This window comes from Amblyraja radiata, chromosome 7, assembly GCF_010909765.2.
Source record: "Amblyraja radiata isolate CabotCenter1 chromosome 7, sAmbRad1.1.pri, whole genome shotgun sequence".
In the NCBI taxonomy this organism is placed as follows: Eukaryota; Metazoa; Chordata; class Chondrichthyes; order Rajiformes; family Rajidae; genus Amblyraja; species Amblyraja radiata.
Window position 1 is genome coordinate 11,174,398 of NC_045962.1, and position 23,246 is coordinate 11,197,643.

General features: G+C 42.1%; 1 protein-coding gene across 1 annotated transcript in view; it reads right to left on the reverse strand.

Moving 5' to 3' along the window:
* Positions 1–23,246, reverse strand: part of plcl1 (phospholipase C like 1 (inactive)) — a 226,992-nt gene that overhangs the window by 13,666 nt on the left and 190,080 nt on the right. The window contains exon 3 of the mRNA XM_033023696.1: positions 20,057–20,260. Within this exon, the coding sequence (XP_032879587.1) occupies positions 20,057–20,260 (204 nt within the window). The remainder of the gene's footprint in view (positions 1–20,056; positions 20,261–23,246) is intronic.

Here is a 23,246-nt window from a genome sequence, read left to right on the forward strand (position 1 = left end):
AAATCAAAGGTAGACAAAAGTGCTGGAGAAACTCAGCGGATGCGGCTGAGTTTCTCCAGCACTATTGTCTACGTCAAAGATGATATTTAGTTGACACAGATTTTTCAAATGATTAGCTAAATCGCATTCCAATATTTTAATGCCTGATTCATGAGATATCTTTGGCCAGATTGATGTTTTTGGTTGTCGCAAGTTAGATTAAAGTATCTTGCAACATATAATCCTTCAAGCTTCACATTTATCTGGCACCTCCTGAAACATGGATCTTTCACTTGATTGTCCTCAAGAATGCCACGTTAGTGAAAAAAGAGTAATCGAGCCATACAGCTTCAGCCCACTTGCCCATGCCGACCAAAATACCTCATCAATACTGGTCCCACCAGCCCATGTTTGGCCCCTTTTCCTCTAAACTTGTATCTGTCCAAATGTATTTTAGATGTTGTTATAGTAAGAGTGTTTAATTGTCATATGTACTGAAACAGAACAATTAAATTCTTACTTGCAGCAGCACAACAGGTTTGTAAATACAGTCCTCAATGGACAGCATAATAAACAAAAAAGTAGAATAAATAAAAAACCTAATATAGTGCAAAAATAAAATAAATCCCCAAATCCCCAGTGGCACCAGGACAGTTCGTAGTTCCTCCTATCCTCTGACTCGTCATTATGCATAATACGTCCAACAACGGTGGTGCCGTCAGCTAATTTAAAGATGGTTGGCTACATAGTTATAGGTATAAAGCAAGTAGAGCCGGGATTAAACACACTTTCTTGAAGATGCTGATGATTTTCGAGGAATGTTGAGGATCCATACTGATGAGGAATTCAAGAACCCAGTTGCAAACGGAACCAGTTCCCTGAGCTTGGCAACAAGGTTTGGAGGAGATGATGGTGTTGAATGCCAAGTTGTTGTCTATGAACAATGGCCTCAACTACCTCTTCTGGCAGCTTGTTCCATATACTAACCATCCTCTGTGTGAAAATGTTGTCCCTCAGGTTTCTATTCAATCTTTTCACTCTCCTGAAATCTATGAACTCTGCTTCTTGATTCCCCTGCTCTGGGTAAAAGACTGTGCATTCAAACTATCCCCCTCATAATCTTATACACTTCTATAAGATTACACCTCAACCTCTTGCTCTCCAAGGAATAAGACCTAGCCTGCCCAACCTCTTCCTTCAGCTCAGGCCCTCAAATCCTGGCAACTTCATTGTAGATCTTCTCTGCACTCTTTCTAGCTCAACAACACTATTTCTATGGCAGGGCAATCAAATCTGAACACAATACTCCAAATGCAGCCTCACCAAAGTCTTGTACAAATGTAACATAACATCCCAACTTTAATACTCAATACCCTGACTAATAAAGGCCAAAGTACCCAAAAGCATTCTTGATCACTCTATCTTCCTGTGACACCACTTTCAGGGAACTATGTACCTGCATTCCTAGATCCCTCTGCCCAACAACACTCCCTAGGGCCCTGTGAACGTCCAAATTGTTGGCATTAACTGCAAACAACAGTGGGCCCAGCACCAATCCATGAGGCACCCCACTAGTCACAGCACTCCAGACCAATAAACAACCTTCCACCATCATCCCCTGCTTCCTTCCATGAAGCCAATTCACATCAAACTCTCCCTGGATCCCATGCAATCTAACCTTCCAGAGCAGCCTACCATTCAGAACCTTATCAAATGCCTTGCTGAAGTCCATATAAACAACGTCTATGGCTTCACCCGTCAACCTTATTGGTTACTTCTGCAAAAAACTCAATTAGATTTGTAAGACGTGATCTCTCATGTACAAAATGACAATGGGACAATGGACAATGGATAGACTATCGCTAATCAGCCCCTGCCCAACTGCATATACATCTTACTCCTCAGAATCCTCTCCAGTAACCTATCTACCACACAGGTAGGCAATAGGCTCACTGGTCTATAATTCCCAGCCTATATCTTGCAGTCCTAGCCATTCTTCCGGCACCTCACCCGTGTCTAATTATGATTCATATATATCCCAATAAGGGCTCCTGCCACTTCTTCTGTAGCTTGCCACAATGTCCACTGATACATTTGATTAGGCCCGGGAGCTTTATCTGCCTTCATATGGAAGAAGAGATTGCCATAATTCTGAAAATAAATCTGCAACAGAACAAAACACAAAGTGCAGGAGTAACTTTGGGACGACAGATGGCACAATGGGCTAAGTGTTCGGCTGGCAACCGGAAGGTAGCCGGTTCGAATCCCGCTTGGAGTGCATACTGTCGTTGTGTCCTTGGGCAAGACACTTCACCCACCTTTGCCTGTGTGTGAATGTGTGTGAATGTGTGTGAGTGATTGGTGGTGGTCGGAGGGGCCGTAGGCGCAGATTGGCAGCCACGCTTCCGTCAGTCTGCCCCAGGGCAGCTGTGGCTACAGAAGTAGCTTACCACCACCGAGTGTGACTGAGGAGTGAATGAATAATGCGATGTAAAGCGCCTTGAGTATTAGAAAGGCGCTATATAAATCCCATCCATTATTATTATTATTAACTCAGTGGCTCAAGCGATATCTCTGGAAAACATGGATAGGTGACTTTTCAGGTCTTCTCAGCTTTCAAATTCTGGAGTAAAATAAGAGTGCTTCTGAACAGATAAGGATATGAGGCATAAAGGATTTAGATGGCAAATAGCAAGGCAAGAAGGGGGAAACTATTTTATTTGGGGCACAAACTAAAATAGAGACCAAAATATGTTTTTCTGAAATCTCACGGGCCAATGATGTAATAATGAGGATAACGAACAACCAGTTACAGTACACAATCAGCTTATAAGTTACACCATTTTATCACGCTTGTTGCAACATTGTAGGCAGTTCATTATTGTTATGCCAAAAAAAGATGGCTGCTAGTGGAACTCAGCGGGTCAGGCATCTGTGGAGAAAGTTGCCTCCACTTTTATCATGAATGTGTCGCCAACTGCCACTGCTCTTGCGATGGTTGAATTGGTAGATATCTCTAACCCAAAATATTGCTCTACGAAAAAACAAATATTCGCCTGAAATATTAACTGAAAATGTTGGAAAATAGGCAGAGAAAGTTATGGGCCTGTCCCACTTACGCAACTTTTTGGGTGACTTCCGGCACACGTCATAGGTCGTTGCAAGTTGGCGAAAATTTTCAACATGTTAAAAATTCAGCAGCGACCAGAAAGACGCTACGATTCTTTGGGCGACTGTGGAGATTTTTCACAACCATACAGGCGACACCCTGGCGACATTTCGCGGGGTGAAGCCTGTATGGTCGTGAGTAGTCGCTCAAAGAGTCGTACCTTGTTCTGGTCGCCGCTGGATTTTCAACGTGTTGAAAATTTTCGGCGACTTGTAACGACCTATGACGGGTGCCGGCAGTCGCCGAAAAAATTGCGTAAGTGGGACAGGCCCATTAATGTTTTAGGTTGACAATCTTTCATCAGAATTAGTTAAAGTTAGAAAACAAGCCTGTTTAATGGTGCAGAGAAAGGTAAATCTTGGAGAAAATAAAACAATTTTTTTGTTCTCGCCATCTCTCTCTTCTTCGCAACTTAAAACACTGTTGGCTTTCTAACTTAACCAAGTTCTAATGAGAAGTCAAATTGTTAACCCTCCTCTTAGGCTGTGGGCCGAGGAGCTTTATTCTGCAGTTTCGTGACCCGTCACCAAACTACATGAAATTTTCACATATGGTGTAAAAAAATTCATATAAATCACCCCTGAAACTCGATATGAAGAAGACTTGCACATTTTTTATTAAATTAGAGAAAAACCGGAAAAATGTCGGGAATTTTTTAGTCCAATCAAAGCACATTTAACATTGAGTTGTCTGCCAGTTGGCCAATCACGCGCTTTGTTTCAGGCTAGCACAGAAAATGGCTGAGGGGGCTTCACAGATGCCTGTTTTACTGGAGATTCCGATGTGTTGTTCTGTGGAATAAATGTCGTGGAAACTTGCAGCAGGTAATTGTATTTAGTGGGAAAAGCATTAAAAAGGCTGAAGAAAGTGCTGCGGTGGATTAAAGTGCAAGAAAGCCTTCAAAGTCCCTGCTGATGTGCTGGAACACAAAGAAGGCCCCCATGAATCAACTCTAACTGAAAGGTAAGACTAAAGTCTGAATTTATGAAAATCTATCTGTATGGACTTTAATTAATTTCACCATTCATTCATTCATTCATTCATTCATTCATTCATTCATTCATTCATTCATTCATTCATTCCTTATTCATTCATTCATTCATTCACTCACTCAATTACTCATTCATTCATTCATTAATGAAATTGAGGGCCTAAACTATAACACAGTCAATTAAACATTGTCACTAATGCCAGCCTGTAGTAGAGTAATAAGTCTTTAACAACTAATCTCGGAGCTGCCTGTGAAAACTTACCGGGAAAAAGTGCTCCGATCGCGGGGCCTAGGTACTCGCGGTAAAGAGCGATCGATATCCCTCCGTTTTTCTCCCGTTATCGGGGTCTGAAAACGACCGCTATAGACGGCAATATGTACAGCGCCCCCCCCCCCACGCCCGTGGAGATGATCCGTGGCTCCGCGATCGCGAATTGGCCGCTTATTAATTGAGACCGCGGCTTCACTTTACCGCGAGTACCTAGGCCCCGCGATCGGAGCACTTTTTCCCGGTAAGTTTTCGCAGGCAGCTCCGAGATTAGCTGTTAAAGACTTATTACTCTACAACAGGCTGGCATTAATTAATTGATTGTGTTATAGTTTAGGCCCTCAATTTCATGAATGAATGAATAAGTGAGTGAGTGAATGAATGAATGAATGAATAATGAATGAATGAATGAATGAATGAATGAATGAATGAATGAATGAATGAATGAATGAATGAATGGTGAAATTAATTAAACTCCATACAGATAGATTTTCATAAATTCAGACTTTAGTCTTACCGTTCAGTTAGAGTTGATTCATGGGGGCCTTCTTTGTGTTCCAGCACATCAGCAGGTACTTTGAAGGCTTTCTTGCACTTTAATCCACTTCGCAGCACTTTCTTCAGCCTTTTTAATGCTTTTCCCACTAAATACAATTACCTGCTGCAAGTTTCCACGACATTTATTCCACAGAACAACAAATCGGAATCTCCAGTAAAACAGGCATCTGTGAAGGACCATCTGTGAAGCCCCCTCAGCCATTTTGTGTGCTAGCCTGAAACAAAGCGCGTGATTGGCCAACTGGCAGACAACTCAATGTTAAATGTGCTTTGATTGGACTAAAAAATTCCCGACATTTTTCCGGTTTTTCTCTAATTTAATAAAAATGTGCAAGTCTTCTTCATATCGAGTTTCAGGGGTAATTTATATACATTTTTTTACACAATATGTGAAAGTTTCATGTAGTTTGGTGACTTGGGTCACGAAATCCTATTTCTAGACACATTTTTGATGCTCGGCCCACAGCCTATCTGTTTCTTTTGATAAAGCTGTCAGAACCGCTGAATATTTCAAGCTTTTGCTATTTTTATTGCTCTATGTGAAGTTGGATAACATTGCTAACATTCCTTAAGTTGCTCAACATTTCTAGCTCACATCCTGGTAAATAAGAAAGATGAATGCTTCTAAATCACACTGTGTGTTTAAAAATGTACTGTCGTAATTGGCACAGTGCTGAGAGGACTGGTCAGCAATATGCAAGAATGAAGTGATGCAAAGATTTCTCAGGGTCAGCATTGGGGAATGTTAACAAATGTTACTCTTATCCTACTGCATTTTTGAGGATGGGAAGAAAACCTGGATTCTTCATGTCTTGGGAAATTTAATAACATGGTCATCCCAGATAAAATCCTAGTGTCCTAAAATCATGATCACATAATCATTTTTCCCCAAATTACTAATAGTTATCATTAATAGAAACTTTGGATCCACAAATCAGTTTAGCGCATGGAATAATTAAATTTGGAAGAATGGTTGATCGTAGTATCTGTATCAAACCGGGTGTGCATTTACCAATGAGCTACCAGCTAGGGACATTTCATTCCTTCTTGAATAAATCAAATCTAGGAAGCATTTTTGTCAGCACAAAATTCTATCATTGGTGTAATGTAGTTTACCTAATGGCCCTGTCTCACGGTGCGAGTCCACCCACTAGTGATCCCGAGTTTAGTGAAGAAAGCGAATGGTATGTTAGCTTTCATAGCAAAAGGATTTGAGTATAGGAGCAGGGAGGTTCTACTGCAGTTGTACAGGGTCTTGGTGAGACCACACCTGGAGTATTGCGTACAGTTTTGGTCTCCAAATCTGAGGAAGGACATTATTGCCATAGAGGGAGTGCAGAGAAGGTTCACCAGACTGATTCCTGGGATGTCAGGACTGTCTTATGAAGAAAGACTGGATAGACTTGGTTTATACTCTCTAGAATTTAGGAGATTGAGAGGGGATCTTATAGAAACTTACAAAATTCTTAAGGGGTTGGACAGGCTAGATGCAGGAAGATTGCTCCCGATGTTGGGGAAGTCCAGGACAAGGGGTCACAGCTTAAGGATAAGGGGGAAATCCTTTAAAACCGAGATGAGAAGAACTTTTTTCACACAGAAAGTGGTGAATCTCTGGAACTCCCTGCCACAGAGGGTAGTCGAGGCCAGTTCATTGGCTATATTTAAGAGGGAGTTAGATGTGGCCCTTGTGGCTAAGGGGATCAGAGGGTATGGAGAGAAGGCAGGTACGGGATACTGAGTTGGATGATCAGCCATGATCATATTGAATGGCGGTGCAGGCTCGAAGGGCCGAATGGCCTACTCCTGCACCTAATTTCTATGTTTCTATGTTTCTATGTTTAAAACAAATCAAACTCGTGGTAATCACGTAGCGGGAACGTCGGATCTCGTAACGCTAACGGCAGGTACTCGGGAAACTTGTTACCTCGTGAACATCTTTCAACATGAAAGATTTTTTTTTTTGTTTTTTTTTTTTTTTGTTTATTTATTTTATTAGAAGTTAATACAATACAAAACAATACAGTGGCACCTAATTTTAGGTGCCAACTATGTCATACCGTAATCCATTCTATGTACAACCTCTAGTTTTATGTTATGAGTAAGCAAGACAAGAAAAAGAAAACAATAGAAAGGGGAAAGAGTGGAAAAATAGATGGTAGCGAGTAGAAAAATGTGAAGTGTGGATATAAAAAAAATAAAAATAAAAATAAAAAAATAAAAAAATAAAATAAAAAAGAAAAGGTGGAAAGTAGAAATAGAAGAAAAGGCCCCTTAAAAGAGAATTTTTCAAATCTATATTCGGAGATGTAGATCTATCCACGTCATGAACTGAAATCAGCAATCCTTATGGTACCGCTGCATCACATGATTCCAAAAAGTCGATGAAAGGAGACCAACTCCTTAAGAATTGGTCATATTTATCTATTAATGATGAAAGATTTCCACGAGTCAAATCTACTCTTGAAGTAAAAATTTTAAACTTTTGAACTCGTTGTAAGAACGTAGTAGCCCGTGAGTTTACCGTAATGACTCGTGAGTCTACCGTGGGCACTCTTTAAATCAGCGGAACAGGCAGCATCTCTGGAGAGAAGGAATGGGTGACGGGATGACATTTCCAAAATTCTGCTGCGTCTTTGTGTTACTCCAGCACTGTGTGTTCACTTTTTGTCAACAAGCATCTGCCCTTTCTTGTGTATGACATTATTTATATCCGTGGGGTATGGGGGGGGGGAGGGGGGAAGAACAAATATATGAAACACCAAAAACGGACAGCAGAGATGTATTTGCTATACCGCTACAATAATCGGACTATTGGTACGCTGCTGTTTCCTTGACTACGGTCATGTGAAACGACTCTTGTACATTTAATATACCGACGATGTCTGGCAGTGAATCTCACTCTCTCAAATCCATAGAGAGACACGAAAAGCTGGAGTAACTCAGCGGGTCAGACAGCATCTCTGGAGAAATGGACTAGGCGACTGCAGACTGCAGTCTGAAGAAGGGTCTCGACCCGAAATCTCACCCATTCCTTTTCTCCAGAGATGCTGCCTGTCCCGCTGAGTTACCCCAGCTTTTTGCGCCTATCTTCGGTTTAAACCAGCATATGCAGTTCCTTCCTGCATCTCCCAAATCTGTGCCATTATTCAGTACTCCAATTTTTGTTTTATTTTACTAATTCTGGATAATAATAATAATAATAAATTTTATTTATGGGCGCCTTTCAAGAGTCTCAAGGACACCTTACAAAAATTTAGCAGGTAGAGGAAAAACATGTAAGGGGAATAAAATAAATAGTAGAGACATGACTAGTACACAAAGTAAAGACAGAATACAATTCAAAACACAATATGAGGCAATTAATGCACAGATGAAAAGGGAGGGGGACGTGGGGCTAAGGATAGGCAGAGGTGAAGAGATGGGTCTTGAGGCGGGACTGGAAGATGGTGAGGGACATGGAATTGCGGATCATTTGCGGGAGGGAGTTCCAGAGCCTGGGAGCTGCCCTGGAGAAGGCTCTGTCCCCAAAACTGCAGAGGTTGGACTTGTGGATGGAGAGGAGACCAGCTGATGTGGATCTGAGGGACCGTGAGGGTTGGTAGGGGGAGAGGAGGTCAGTGAGATATGTGGGGGCCAGATGGTGGAGGGCTTTGTAGGTGAGGATCAGGATTTTGTAGGTGATCCGGTGGGAGGTGGGAAGCCAGTGAAGTTGTTTGAGGACTGCAGTGATGTGATGCCAGGATTTGGTGTGGGTGATGAGTCGGGCGGCTGCGTTCTGGACCAGTTGGAGTCGGTTGATGTAGGTGGAGCTGATGCCAAGGAGAAGTGAGTTGCAATAGTCCAGTCGGGAGGAGATGAAGGCATGGATGAGTCTTTCAGCAGCGGGAGGTGTGAGAGAGGGTCTGAGTTTGGCGATGTTGCGGAGATGAAAGAAGGAGGTTTTAATGACATGGCGGATGTGAGGCTCAAGGGAAAGGGTGGAATCAAAGATCATGCCAAGGATGCGGGCCTTGGGAGATGGGGAGACAGTGGTGCCGTCGATGGTGAGAGTGGGGTTATTGATTTTGCTGAGTGTGGCTTTGGAGCCTATGAGGAGGAATTCTGTCTTATCGCTGTTGAGTTTGAGGAAGTTATGTTGCATCCAGGTTTTTATAGCTGACAAACAGGAGTTGATATGGGAGAGGGGGGGGGGGTTGTGGGGGGATTTGGTGCCAAGGTAGATCTGGGTGTCATCGGCGTAACAGTGGAAGTCCAGGTTGAAGTGGCGGAGTATCTGACCAAGGGGGAGGATGTAGATGATGAAGAGGAGGGGGCCGAGTACGGAGCCTTGGGGAACGCCTTGAGTGACTGTGGCTGTAGCAGAGGTGTGGTTGTGGAGAGAGATGAAGTGGGATCTGTTGGAAAGGTAGGAACGGAGCCAGCTGAGTGCAGAGCCTTCAATGCCGAGGTCTTTGAGTGCCTGGGTTTCAGCAACTAAGTTACAGAGAAAGGTTGAACAAGTTAGGGCTTTATTCTTTGGAGCGCAGAAGGTTAAGGGGGGACTTGATAGAGGTTTTTAAAATGATGAGAGGGATAGACAGAGTTGACGTGGAAAAGCTTTCCCACTGAGAGTAGGGAAGATTCAAACACGGGGACATGACTTGAGAATTAAGGGACTGAAGTTTAGGGGTAACATGAGGGGGAACTTCTTTACTCAGAGAGTGGTAGCTGTGTGGAATGAGCTTCCAGTGAAGGTGGTGGAGGCAGGTTCGTTTTTATCATTTAAAAATAAATTGGATAGTTATATGGATGGGAAAGGAATGGAGGGTTATGGTCTGAGCGCAGGTATATGGGACTAGGGGAGATTATGTGTTCGGCACGGACTAGAGGGGTCGAGATGGCCTGTTTCCGTGCTGTAATTGTTATATGGTTATATGGTTATATGTGTGACTCTACGACTGGTGCTCCGCAAGATTGCATTCACTCCTTGTAAATCCACAACTGTGCAGCCAAGTACAAATGCAATTCAATTTACAGATTTGCAGACGACACAACTATTGTGGGCCGCAATCAAATAATGATGAGACAGAGTACAGGAAGGTGATTGAGAACGTCATGACCTGGTGTCCAGACAACAACATTTCTCTCAATGACAGCAAGACATGGGGATAGTGATCAACTTCAGGAAGCAAAGCAGTACACTTTCCCTAGTTTGAATTGACGGCACCAAAGTAGAGATGGTTGAAAGCTTCAAATTCGCAGAAGTAAATAGCACCTACTTGTCCTGGCCCACCCGTATTGAAGCAATGACCTTCGACAACCTTTGACTGCCCTCGAATACCTACGAATAACATGCCGACCTACTACGACCTACTTCGACTAAACCTACAAGTAAAGAAAATATAGATTTTTTCCATGGCGACCTTTTTTTTACTCGCGGGCATTTTTCAGCATGTTGAAAAATACGCCGCGACCTAGCTGAGGCCTTGAGTACACGGGGGCTAGTCTTGAGCATGAAGGAGAGTTACAAAGGCCTCCTAGGACCTCGTGTCGACCATGCTGCGAGTATGTCAAGGGCAAACTCTTCAGAACACCAATTAGGTCGCCGCAGTAGGACAGCCCCTTAACCTCCCTTCCATTGACTCCATTTACAATTCACGCTGCCTCGGTAAGGCCAGCAGCATAATCAAGGATGAGTCACACCACGGCCATTTCCTCTTCTCCCTTCTTCCTTCTCCAATTAGGTAAGAGGTATAGACGTTTGAAAACGCACACCTCCAGATTAGGGACAGTTTCTTCTCAACTGTTGTCAGGTAACAGAACCATCCTGCCAACAACTAGAGAGCAGTTCTGAGCTACTATTTACCTCTATGGATACTCAGACTAACTTTAATCGGAGTTTACTGGCTTTATCTTGCACTAAATGTTATTCACATTATTCCCTTATCATGTATCTGTACATTCCGGATGTCTCAATTATAATCAGGTATTGTCTTTCCGCTGACTGGCTAGCACGCGAACAAAAGCTTTTCACTGTACCTCGGTACACGTGACAGTAAACCAAACTAATCTGAAGCTTAATTTCAGGACTTGGTAAACTCAGTCAGTAGTGAGGTTATTGACACACTCCAGGTGGAAAATATTGAGGTCCCTCATGTCGAGTACATCCTGCCCCCACCCCACCCCACCTCCTTGCTGGTCTCAGTGCTTCTTCCAAGTATTGTTCAACGTGCAGGAGGGCTGTCTCATCAGCTATGAAAGGATGACACATGGTTTTCTTGGCTATATGTGACCTTTTGACATATGACCTTACACCAGAGGTCATTGTCATTAGGCCTTCTACTCTTGCTTCCAGTCTTATAGCAATGCTATCAGGAACATTACTGAACACATGTCAAAGAGATATTAACTAGAAAATATTTGCTTTACACTTACTAGCAGATTTAGGTTTTTGCTACATTCTTATGGTCCTTGTAAAACTCCCAAGTGACCTGCTGCCCTTTATCCTTCAAATAGAGCAATTTCTATGCAGTGTGCGTTTATTTTCTGCAAGTGATTACACTTGTCTCTAATCAGAAGATATGAACATTTTCAGTGGGCTTCTCAAAGAATGGTTTCTCAGTGATTTAAACCCTGCTCCATGTGCTCATGATACCTGTGACAATTGTCTGTGCCCCACCCGGCAAGCAGTTTAAAACCGCTGCACAATTCACAAATAAAATAATTCAATACTGTAGGATTTAAAAAGCAAAGCAAATTCATGTCTCAAGAGGGGTACGGGTCTTTGGCATTCAATTTCTCAAAAGGTGGCAAATATTTTTTAAACAGTTCCTTGATAAACAAGTGGCCATTAAGTCAGCAGAAGTAGCCAGGTGTACAGTGCTGTGATTGCAATCAGACCATCCATGATCTGAGTTAATAACGGCAGACCTATCACAAGGAACTGGATGGCTTACTCCTGCTCCTATGTTGTATGTTCACATGCCTATATTTGCATTACATTCACATTACATTTGCTCACAACATTATCAATCTATTTAATTCTGTCTCACTTCGCCATCCAACTACTACATTAAAGTATTACTATTTTGAGAATAAGATTTTTTTCTCAACAATCAATTTTAATGATTTGGGAAAATTCAGGCTGCTTGTCTTCAGAATTGGTAGATGTATTGTCAAGTTACCACAAAACCTGATGATAATCGTCATTTGGTAATTATTAATAATCCTAAAATTGTACCTAGAAATTCTAAAGTGCATGGAGATTACACTGAAATGGTGCTCCACACCACCAGCGCCAGTTTCATGCAGGACCGCAGCAGAGCAATTCCATTGCCTGCAACAGTTGCTCAGCAACAATGGACCATTTGACTTAAAGTGAAGGAGGCCTTCTCCCTCTAGTTAAGACATTCACTTTGATTCAAAGCCCAAGAAGGCCCTAAAGCATATATAGGTTCATTTTAATGTTACAGCAGCAATGTTTAAAGTGCATTGCGCCTTAACTGATGCTACTGTTGGAGGCACTGTGTCCTCTGTGTGTAAACACATCAGTATCCCATTGTGCACTACAAGAGTCACATTTGTGCTTTGGATCTATTGTGTGCCACATAAAACAGGTACACAAAAGAACTTCCAGACCATAAGTGTTTGTAGTTCCCCACAGGGTGTCCAAACATTGAAGGATAACATTTTAAATGTTCTGCAAATCAGAAATAACCAGACCAGGAGTCAGACACATAAAATGAATTTAATAAAGTGAGCTAACTATGAAGTGCAAGGTCATTCAACACCAGAACTAGCAACACTGTTTAAAACCAGCAAGATGATCATTGTAGCTAAGGGATGAGTTTCTCGTCACCTTACATTTCAATTCCTGATCTTGTGCTACTGTGACCTCTCTGTCCTTGGTTTATTACAGTTCCCTAATGGAGTTCTAATCAAACTGGAGATCAGCAGATTAACAAAAAAACAATTTACAACCTATGGTTCAACAATCTCAGGTGACATTGCTCCTATTTTTTGGTCAGCAATTGTTGTAATGACCTCATTGGTGCCACTTGACCAGTCCTTTGTTTTATTTAGCCTTGCACCATCTTCCATTATACATTTCCTTACTTTCACTATACTACAACCATACTCTTGATTGATTCTGAACCCCCCCCCCCCACCTTCTATTCTTCTGCATTATTGAGAGTCTGATGAAACAACCTGAAACATTAATGTCCGTAAATTGGATCACATAGCACTTTTTTTTCCATGACATGGAATTAAAAATAGATCTAGCCTGGAGTAAATTACACTTGCAACCATTTCTTGGTATAATCATGGAAATCAGGAAGGTTGACCTTGCTCTCGTTTTGAGAGTGAACCTTGTAACCCAGATTGATTTCTGCACTCTTGTAACCCAGATGGATTTTGGTATGACATAATTCCCCATGCACCACTTTCTCTGGAGCATTGCAGGGGAACTTGGATCGATCTAGGGAGAACAATTGTTTGGCATTCCTGAAACATTTATGGCCCTGTCCCACTGTACGAGTTCATTCAAGTGCTCTCCCGAGTTTAAAAAAAAATCAAACTCGTGGTAAGCACGTAGAATGAACGTAGCGGGTACGTCGGAGCTCGGGGACATCTGTTAGCGGCTCATAACGCTAACGGCAGGTACTCGGGAAATGCGGTAAGCTCGGGAAGACTCGTGAAGGTTTTTCAACATGTTGAAAAATGTCCACGAGAGCCCCGAGTACTTACGAGCGGCCATTACCGTAAATATCCAAGTTCGAATCAGGGCAAACTCGGGAGAATGAACGCGTACAGTGGGACAGGGCTTTAAGAGTTTAAAACTGCAGCACCAAACTGGGAGACCTGCAAGGCAATTATATATTTACCTTCAGTGAAATACATCCCTCACTGAAATAAAAATCCCCTGTGAAATATCTGCATGTCCAGTTTGTGTCTTGAATCCCTTCTCTACACCCTCCCAAACTCTGTGATCACCTCTCCCATTGCTGAGACCGTCACCGCTGCTGCTCTGCCACAACATCTTTATACCAGCTCTGTTTCCAATTTCATCTCCATAACCTCCACCGTGACTTCTGTCCCTGATACCCACTCAAAGTGCTGATATCACAGAACTAAATCCACTATTCCCTAGGCTCCAGTTTACTCCACCCTCACCACACGTGCCAACCCTATCCTGTTCCCGTCAAGAACAATGCGTTGTTTCACCAGTCTTTGAGGCATTTGTTTCAGCTACACAAAGCAAATAAGAGGCAAAAGCTTTCCCAGTGGCTCAGAAATGTTTTCTGTGAGCCATGCAACTGAACACCAATGTCATTATGGACTCAAAGAAGCTTTCTAAAACAATTGTGCCAAGTCTTTTCTGGATCCTCTCTCATGATTTCATATCCTTTTTATAATAAGATGACTGGAATAGAATGCAACGAGGCCAGACTGGTATTTTACAAAGATTCTGTATGATTTATCTTTTTTCCTACTCCATGCCTCTACTGATAAAGCCTAGAATTGTATCAGACGTATTAACATAGAAACATAGAAAATAGGTGCAGGAATAGGCCATTCGGCCCTTCGAGTCTGCACCGCCATTCAATATGATCATGGCTGATCATCCAACTCAGTATCCTGTACCTGCCTTCTCTCCATACCCCCTGATACCTTTAGCCACAAGGGCCACATCTAACTCCCTCTTAAATATAGCCAATGAACTGGCCTCAACTACCTTCTGTAGCAGAGAATTCCAGAGATTCACCAGTCTCTGTGTGAAAAATGTTTTTCTCATCTTGGTCCTAAAAGATTTCCCCCTTATCCTTAAAATGCTTTATCAGTCTGCCTTGCCACTTACCAGCCCAACTTACCCACACTGACCAACATATCCCATCTACATTAGTCCCACCTGCCTGCATATGGTCCATATCCCTCTAAACCTAATCCTAGCCATAAACCTGTCTAAATGTTTCTTAAACCTCAACTACCTCCTCCTGCAGCTCGTTCCATACACCCACCATCTTTTGTGCAAAATAGTTATCCCGCAGATTTCTATTAAATCTTTCCCCCTTCACCTTATACCTATGTCCTCAGGTTCTAGATTACCCTGCTCTGGGCAAGAGACTCTGTGCGTTTAGCCGATCTATTCCTCTCATGATTTTGTACACATCTATGATAGGCGTTTTTGTGTCATCTGTAAACGTAAAAATTGTAGCTTCTCCCTAAAGTCTAGGTCATTAATGTAGATGGATTTCAACTTTTACTGCCCATCCCTTCTTTCCTTTCTTTTTTATTCACCATGACCATTTTCCCCTTCCCCTTTATTGCTATCTCCATGCTTTGTATTTGCCTCTTCACTCTCTCTTCCCCAACCCTCCTTACCTTTTATGCCTTACCTTTTACTGCCCCTATTTCAATTATTTTTACAGTTCCTTTTGACACCCTCATTCTCAGTTTACCAATTATATTTCTCCTCTACGTTTCTAACCTCCATCTTCTGTACCCATTTCCTCGCCCTCACCTTTAGGCTCTTCACGTTCCTCTGTCCAATTTTACTCCAGTCGCACCTCTCACCATCACTCTACCCTCTTTATTTTTTCACTGAGACCCTCTCTCCTCTTTCACAAACACTATGTTTCCTTTTGCTCTTTCTTTGTTCTTCCCTTATCTCTCTTTCAGTCACTGCCCCTATTCCTCCTCTCCGCATTCATTGAGTTTCCTCTTATTACTTAAAATGCTTTCTTTTTTTCCTTTCACTTTCACTGTGACTTTCTTGCTCTCTCTTGTCACTTTCCCTCTATCTCCTCCCCCTCTTGACAGTCAAACTAGAAGCCTGTGCATCAGCATCCAGTCACAAATCCATCAGAGCATTCTGTCAGTGCCTCAGGATGAACTATCCAAGGCCTAGTTGTTTGAACAAGTCTGAAGAAAGGTCCCGACCCGAAACGTCACCTATCCATTTTCTTGCGAGTTGGGAGTGGGATCAGAAGCAGGAGCTCTAAACAGCCGGGAGCCAGGGATGAGTCAGCAGGCCAATCCTTTCACATTTAGTTTACATTTTATTGTTGTTCTATTTAAGTTTCTGGCATTCCCTGATGCTTTAGAGACACGGGAGGGTGTCATTAGAGGGCCAGGGGTGTATTGTCATTTCATTATCACATGACCAACGTTGGTCCGGAAAAACAAATAATCCAGAAAGGCTCTGGAACCAAGGGTGCCGGAAAAATCGGTGTTCAACCTGCACCTTTTTGGGAAAAGCACAGGATTGTATAGCAAGCATCCAGACTATGCAGGGTCACTCCCTGTATTTCAGTGAAATATTTTCTTCCTAAATGGAGTTGAGGAGCATTAGAACTAGTTCTGCTGCACTATAACTAACAACAGGGCATATGGTTCAAGAAAAAGAACTGCTACTCTTCATTAATTTTCATTCATTTACCTTTTCTTCATCTGCTGGAATTCATGTTGGAGATATTAAAAAGATATTGGCTAAAGCAACTTGTTAGGCTCTCATGAAAAAAGATCTAGGTTTTTTTCCCCTCACATTCTTCAGCTGATAGGTCAATTTGAGACGAAGCAACATTAAGTGTGATAATAATAAGCTACTTATTAGGTCAATGACAAAGCAAACTATACATTATAAATTAAAACAAACAAAGTGATTGCCGCTGGACCAAATTGATATCAACTAGAGCTAATAGAAGCAAATGATGTTGATTAGGTTTCGGCCCGAAACGTCGCCTATTTCCTTCGCTCCATAGATGCTGCTGCACCCGCTGAGTTTCCCCAGCAATTTTGTGTACCTTTGATTAGTGACTTAATTGCTATATAATATTTCTTAAAATTGGTTTGAATTGAAGTACTACAAAATAAATGCAGTGTTGTTACAACATAAGGACATTTTGCACAAATAAAATTAAATGTCTCATCCACTGTTCGTGTCCACTTAATTAACTCCAAAAATAAAATGTCTTATTTTTTAATTACTCAATTAGGTAGATTGATCACGGTCAGTAGAGACTTTTTAAGGGAAAGCCATCTCGATAACTTGATCAAGTTTTTTGAGGAGGTAACAAGGAGGGCAGCATATCTAATGTAGTTCACATGGATTTCAGTAAGGGTGTGCGAGAAAAACTGGTCAAAAAAGTGAAATACTATAGAATTCAAGCGAGAGTATCAAATATGATCCATGACTGTGTCAATGGCAGGAAGTAAAGGGTGAAGGTTGACAGAAGATTTTGTGACCAGCAGACTTCCCCAGGACATGGACTTTAAATAATTTACACCTAAACCAGGAGCGCTTGATGAAGAGTGTGCAGATGATATAAAATGTGACTGAGTAGTTCACAGCTAGAAGGAAAACGTTTGACTTCAGGGGGGTCTAAATGGTCTCATCAGTTAAATCCAGGGAAATATGAGGAAATGCACTTGGGAGGGGAAACTGGGCTGGGGAATTAATGGGAGGACATTACAAAATATGGAGGAACAAACCTTTAAAAGTAACAGAGGGCAGGTAAATGAGAGTTGTCGGGTTCCACTGTGAGATATTGGCTCAGTTCTGTCTTTCCATTATCGTAGCTTGACCTTGTGAGTACATCCCACCTTTCATTGTTTGTGTCTTTTTTTTTTCTCTCTCTCTCTCTCTCTCTCTCTCTCTCTCTCTCTCTCTCTCTCTCTCTAACTGTTCTCAATAGGCCAAATAAAAACCAGGTTGGACTGATGAAGGTGGCAAACTGGGTACTGACAAACATTTGCTCACGATAGAGATGTCTAAAACCAGAGAGCATAGGTTTGTGAAGGTTAAAAGGAAGCTGGGGATTAAAAGGTTTTCACTGAGAGAATAACTGAAATCTGGTAAGCACATACTGAGAAGGTGGTGAAGGCAGGTCCTCCCACAATTGTTCAAAAAGTATCTGAATGAGAACACAAATTGTTAAAGCATAGAAGACTGCAAAACAAGTGTTGATATATGGCAACTATCAGTTGGGTACTTGGTTGCCATTAATATGCAGTGCTGCCAACTCTCACGCATTGAGCGTGAGACTCACGCATTTCACACAATTCTCACGCTGATCACAGAATTTCTCACGCTCAAAAAAGAAAGATTTTTTTTTTAAAAAGAAAGAAAGTCACGAACAATTCAATTCGTCCAAGGCACCAATGAGAATAGTTTTCTGTCGGTGGGTTTCGTAAAGAACAAACAATTTGATTGGCTTAAGCCCATTGCACATTATTAATATGCATAAGCATCTACCGACAACAATCGATTCGAAGTAAAACGGCTGTCATAGAGCACCCATATCCCATAGGCTACAGATGTATACGTTCGTTATGCCCTCGCCCGCGCGACATAGAATTGCGTAATGTCGCCTGATCGAGTCCGGGTATGTTATACGCGCAGACGATCTCAGCTCATCATTGCACATTGGTGAATTTAGAAGTTCCGCGGCTTCACTGACAGTGACTTTGCACGGTACGTATTTTGTTTATGATTACTTTGTTTATTTATCTGTGAAGTGAGCGTGTATTAACTTTATTTTCGGGAATTTAGTTTTAAATGGGCAGAAACAAACCAAAGAAGTATCAACTTAGACTCCCAACTTCTAAGCTTAAGTTAAACGCAATAAGCCACGCACCGCCGCCCCGACGGTACAGTGCAGGGCATAGTGCCATGACGTCACTATGACGTGACGTCTTCAGTTGTCGCCAACAGGGTCGTAGCTTGTCGTATCTTGTCACGGTGGACGTAAGTTGACTTTGGTTGTCGTAGGTTGTCGCCTGTGTTGTCGTAGGTTGTCATAGATGTGGTCGTAGGTGGACATCCCAATTCACGAGGAATTGTTTAGCCGGTTGACGTAGCTTGTCGTAGCTTGACGTCGACTAGGTTGCAGCTTGTCATAGACATTGTCGCAGGGTGGGTCCAGATTTCTCACTCTCAACCAATGTTGGCAGTCCTGAATATGGTAGCTGGAAGGGCCTGTTCCTGTACTGTGTGACTATTACTTCATCAATCGCTTGTCCCACTTCCATGCTAGCCTCAACCTATGAGTGATACCCTCTTTAACCCATCTGTTCTTTCCCTGCCTTCTTTGCAACTTAAGACTATTTGTATTCTCCCTCTCCTAGATCTGTTGAAGGGTATTTGACCTTAAACACTAGCTCTGTTTCTTATTTCATAGACACTGCTTGAACTGTTGTGCGTTTCCAGCATTTTTAGTTTAAACTTCAGATTTCCAACTTTGGCAGTGTTTTTGATTTTCATAAGAAAGATGTGATTGCATTGGGGAAGGGAATCTTGAAATACAGTAGCTAATGGGATACTTAATTGAGGATATAAAATTATGAATGACCTGCATACAGGAAATAGGAAGGCCCCATTTTCCTTAGCCGAGGAATCTAAAATCAATGGGCAGAGATTTAAACGAACTGGTGGGAAGATTAAAGGAGAGGTCAAAAGTATTTTCTCTCAGAGGATGATAGAAGTGACTCTCACGTATTAAAAAAAAAGCTTAATATAAACTTAAAGATCCACACCAACAAGGCTACTCATTTAGCTAGTTTAGTTTAGAGGTACAGCGCGGAAATAGGCCCTTCGGCCCACCTAGTCCGCACTGACTAGCGATCCCTATACACTAGCATTATCCTACACACGAGGGACAATTTACAATTTTACCAAGCCAATTAGCCTATAAACCTGAATATCTTTGGAGTGTGGGAGGAAACCGGAGCACCTGGGATTACCCATGTGGTCACGGGGAAAACGTACAAACTCCATACAGCCAGAGCCCATAGTCAGGATCAAACCCAGATCTCTGTCTCTGGACTCTACCGCTGTGTCATTGTGCCGCCCTTAAAGTAAGTGGGATTAGACTGGATGGCTCGTTGTTGACCAGCACAGTCATGATGGACTAAATGACATTGTGCGGTGTAATTTTTCTATTACTGTAACCCCAAAGATTTTATTAACATGTCTTCAAATATTTTGGAAAAGTACTGCATATTTTTCACACATATAACATGATGCAAATATTTAAAGACAGAAACCAGTGTTCAGTATTTTAAAATATGTAAAACAATAATTGGTTTGCATATTGCAAAATAACATGCCTACCAGGTCATATGATGACAGAATCTTCCTTTGTACATCATTTAACGTCCCCAAAGGTTCCAAATAAGGATATCCGTTCTTCATGTTGAGTGTCACGACAGAAATGTTGTCACCATTCAATAATCTTGAAGCCAGGGTCTGTATGCACTGAGACAGACTAACAATGGGACCTAATCCACATATTTCCTTAAGGGAGCCTATTGCAATCTGCACAAAAAAAATAGAAGTAAAACAATAACCAAGCAAGCAGTCAGAACATACTGAGCAATTTTATAAAATAACTAGGACAATAGTTTCATAAAACAAAAGCATAATTTCTATGAGTTATTGCACTTACAAACTAAAATAGGCTGTCCAATTTTATAACAAAAAGGGTCGCCTATGTTTTTACTCATGCAATAAATATAATAATCAAGTTCTAGAACTCTTTTTTTCTTATAAGCAAATGGATGCATGCAACGTGCACCAATTTAGATTCACCAAGTTTTATCACTTTTGAGTGCAGAACTGCTTCCTACTTCACTATTGAACACATTTTTAGACTATATACAAATTGGGTGGCACAGTAGCGTAGCAGTTGAGTTGCTGCCTTGCAGAATCAGAGACCTGGGTTCGATCCTGACTACGGGTGCTGTAGGGGGCGCCGTCGAGTATGGCTGCCCTGCCAGCAGCTGTTAGTCCTTTCACCCTTTTTTTAATTTTTAGTGTGTTAAACAGTGTTTGTTTTGAAGGTCTAGGAGGGGGAAACAGTTTTTCTCAGTCCCTACCTGGTCAGAGATGCGGCTTTCCTCGCGGCCTACCAACAGGATTGGAGCGGCGTTTCCTGCCGGGACCAGCCAGGACTTCAGCTTTGGCGGCGGCACAGCGCTGAAGCACCATTACGGAGCGGGCGATGCCTTACCCGGGTCGCCGTGCGGTGGGCTGAGACCACCGACTCCAACATCACGGAGCTGCGGTCTGTGGAGCGTCCAGCAGCGGGGCGGCGCTGAACTTCGAGAACGGCAAGAGGGCATGAAGCATCGTGCTGCCGTAGCGGCGACTGAGGAGGCCTCAATAGGCCCGACCATGGGTGAACAGGGGATAGGACTGGACTTTGCTGCCTTCCCTTACAGTGGGAACCATTGTGTGGGGATGTTTTTATGTTTATTGTTAAATTCTTTAATGTTGTGTCTTATTTTTATTGGTGTGCTGCAAATGGCAAATCAAATTTCACTACACCAAATGGTGTATGTGATAATAAATGTCCTTTGTATCCTTGTCTGTACGGAGTTTGTACATTCTCCCTGTGACTGTGTTTTCTCTGGGTTCTCCAGTTTCCTCCCACATCCCAAAGATGTGCAGGTTTGTAGGTTAATTGGCTTCTGTATATTGTCCCTAGTGTGTGAGATAGAACGAGTGTAGGGGGTGATCATTGGTCAGCATGGGCTCGACGGGCCGTAGGGCCTGTTTCTATGCTGCATCTCAAACACTTTGATTCTCCAACCAGTAACATTAGTTCTCATTATCAACCTCCTCTTAAAATGGTAAAAACTACAATCAATTGACCCGTAGTCACCTAAATTCCAAGGAATATAATCCTATTTTGTGTAATCTCTCTACATAATTTATGAGAACATGAGTTTCAGTTCAAAACTACCCAAGTTTTGAATCTGGGTACTATTCTGATCTTCTTCCTGCGTATGGCGCGCACAGCCTAAAGTTGAGGAAGAAGGGTTTCGGCCCGAAACGTCACCTATTTCCTTCGCTCCATAGATGCTGCTGCACCCGCTGAGTTTCTCCAGCATTTTTGTGTACCTTCGATCTTCCAGCATCTGCAGTTCCTTCTTGAACACTAAAGTTGAGGTCAACTTGTTCTATTTGATCTTGTTTGATTGTGCACGTCGGGTTGATTGCATTAGTTGAAACAGGGCGGACCACGTGAAGGTTGCAATCTCCCACCCCACTATTCTGGTAAATTTGTATGGTAGCTAGAATTGTAGCAGCAATCCAGCATCCTTCTAGCTTTTCTGATTATTTTCTGCACTTGTTGGTGATAATTTGATGATCTATATTCATGTGCATTTCAATCCACCTACTTAAGTCAGTTATAAATTGCGTGACCTCAAATTGATCCTCAAGGGACACCACCAATTTATACCCTATAAGACTGAAAATGTGTTCATTATTCTACTGTTGATCAGCCAAATACAACTTTTCATAACTCTCATGAGAGATTTTCATCAAATATCTTTCAGAAGTGGATGTAAGAATCATACATAGACCTTCCCTATCCACGACTTTGGCAGTCATGTAACTATGTTTTCACAAATCTGGACTGGCTCTTTCTGCCCAATTGAAAACGTTCACGCTCAACTGAAAAATGTTCAAAGTGTTTATTTTTAAATGGTACCTGAATTTTTTGAATGGTACCTGGAGGTAACTGAATAATCACAAATACATAGATCCCAATGATCCAAGTAGCGAAATCACTCCCCAACATCCTGCTTCCTGCAACATCACCCGAGGCACATAATCCTCCTATGTCCAAACACACCTCCATGCCACTGGGAATAATTGGATGATTATTGTCCGAGATCCTGCCCCGTAGTTTCTCTCCCAACTCTCTCCCATCGGAATAAAAACATATAATCGGAGTAAAACAAGTAATTAAAGACATCACAATGACACAAATTAAAAACAGAATTCAATCCAAAAACAGAAAATCAAAAACACAGTGTGAAGAGAGAGCAGCGGCAACCAATTCGTGCCAGCGTCCACTCTCCCTTCACGGCAGCCATCTTGGACACAGACCAACAAGACTACAGTTAGACAAAAAAAAAATGGGAGTTTATGGGACACCTATCTCAGCAGTAGTTTCTTACCAATCTACTACTGCTGGCAGAGTAGAAATCCTCTGCCACACCATTCCTTCCGCCCAAATGAATTTGCCGTAGTTCAATAACAATCCTCGTTTACAATCCCCGAGAGGTCAATCCTTAGTTTAACTTGACAAATCCAAAGAGTGCACCTGCTCCATTTCTTCCCATGTTACTGCTCCCTACATGTATAATAACATTACCACCCATAACCCAACCCCAATGCCCAGCAAACTTAAACAAAACAGAGTGTTGGAGCAATTTAGTTGGTCAGACAGCATCTGTGGAGGAAATGGACACGTAATGCTTTGGGTCGGGCCCTTCATCAGTCTCCATAG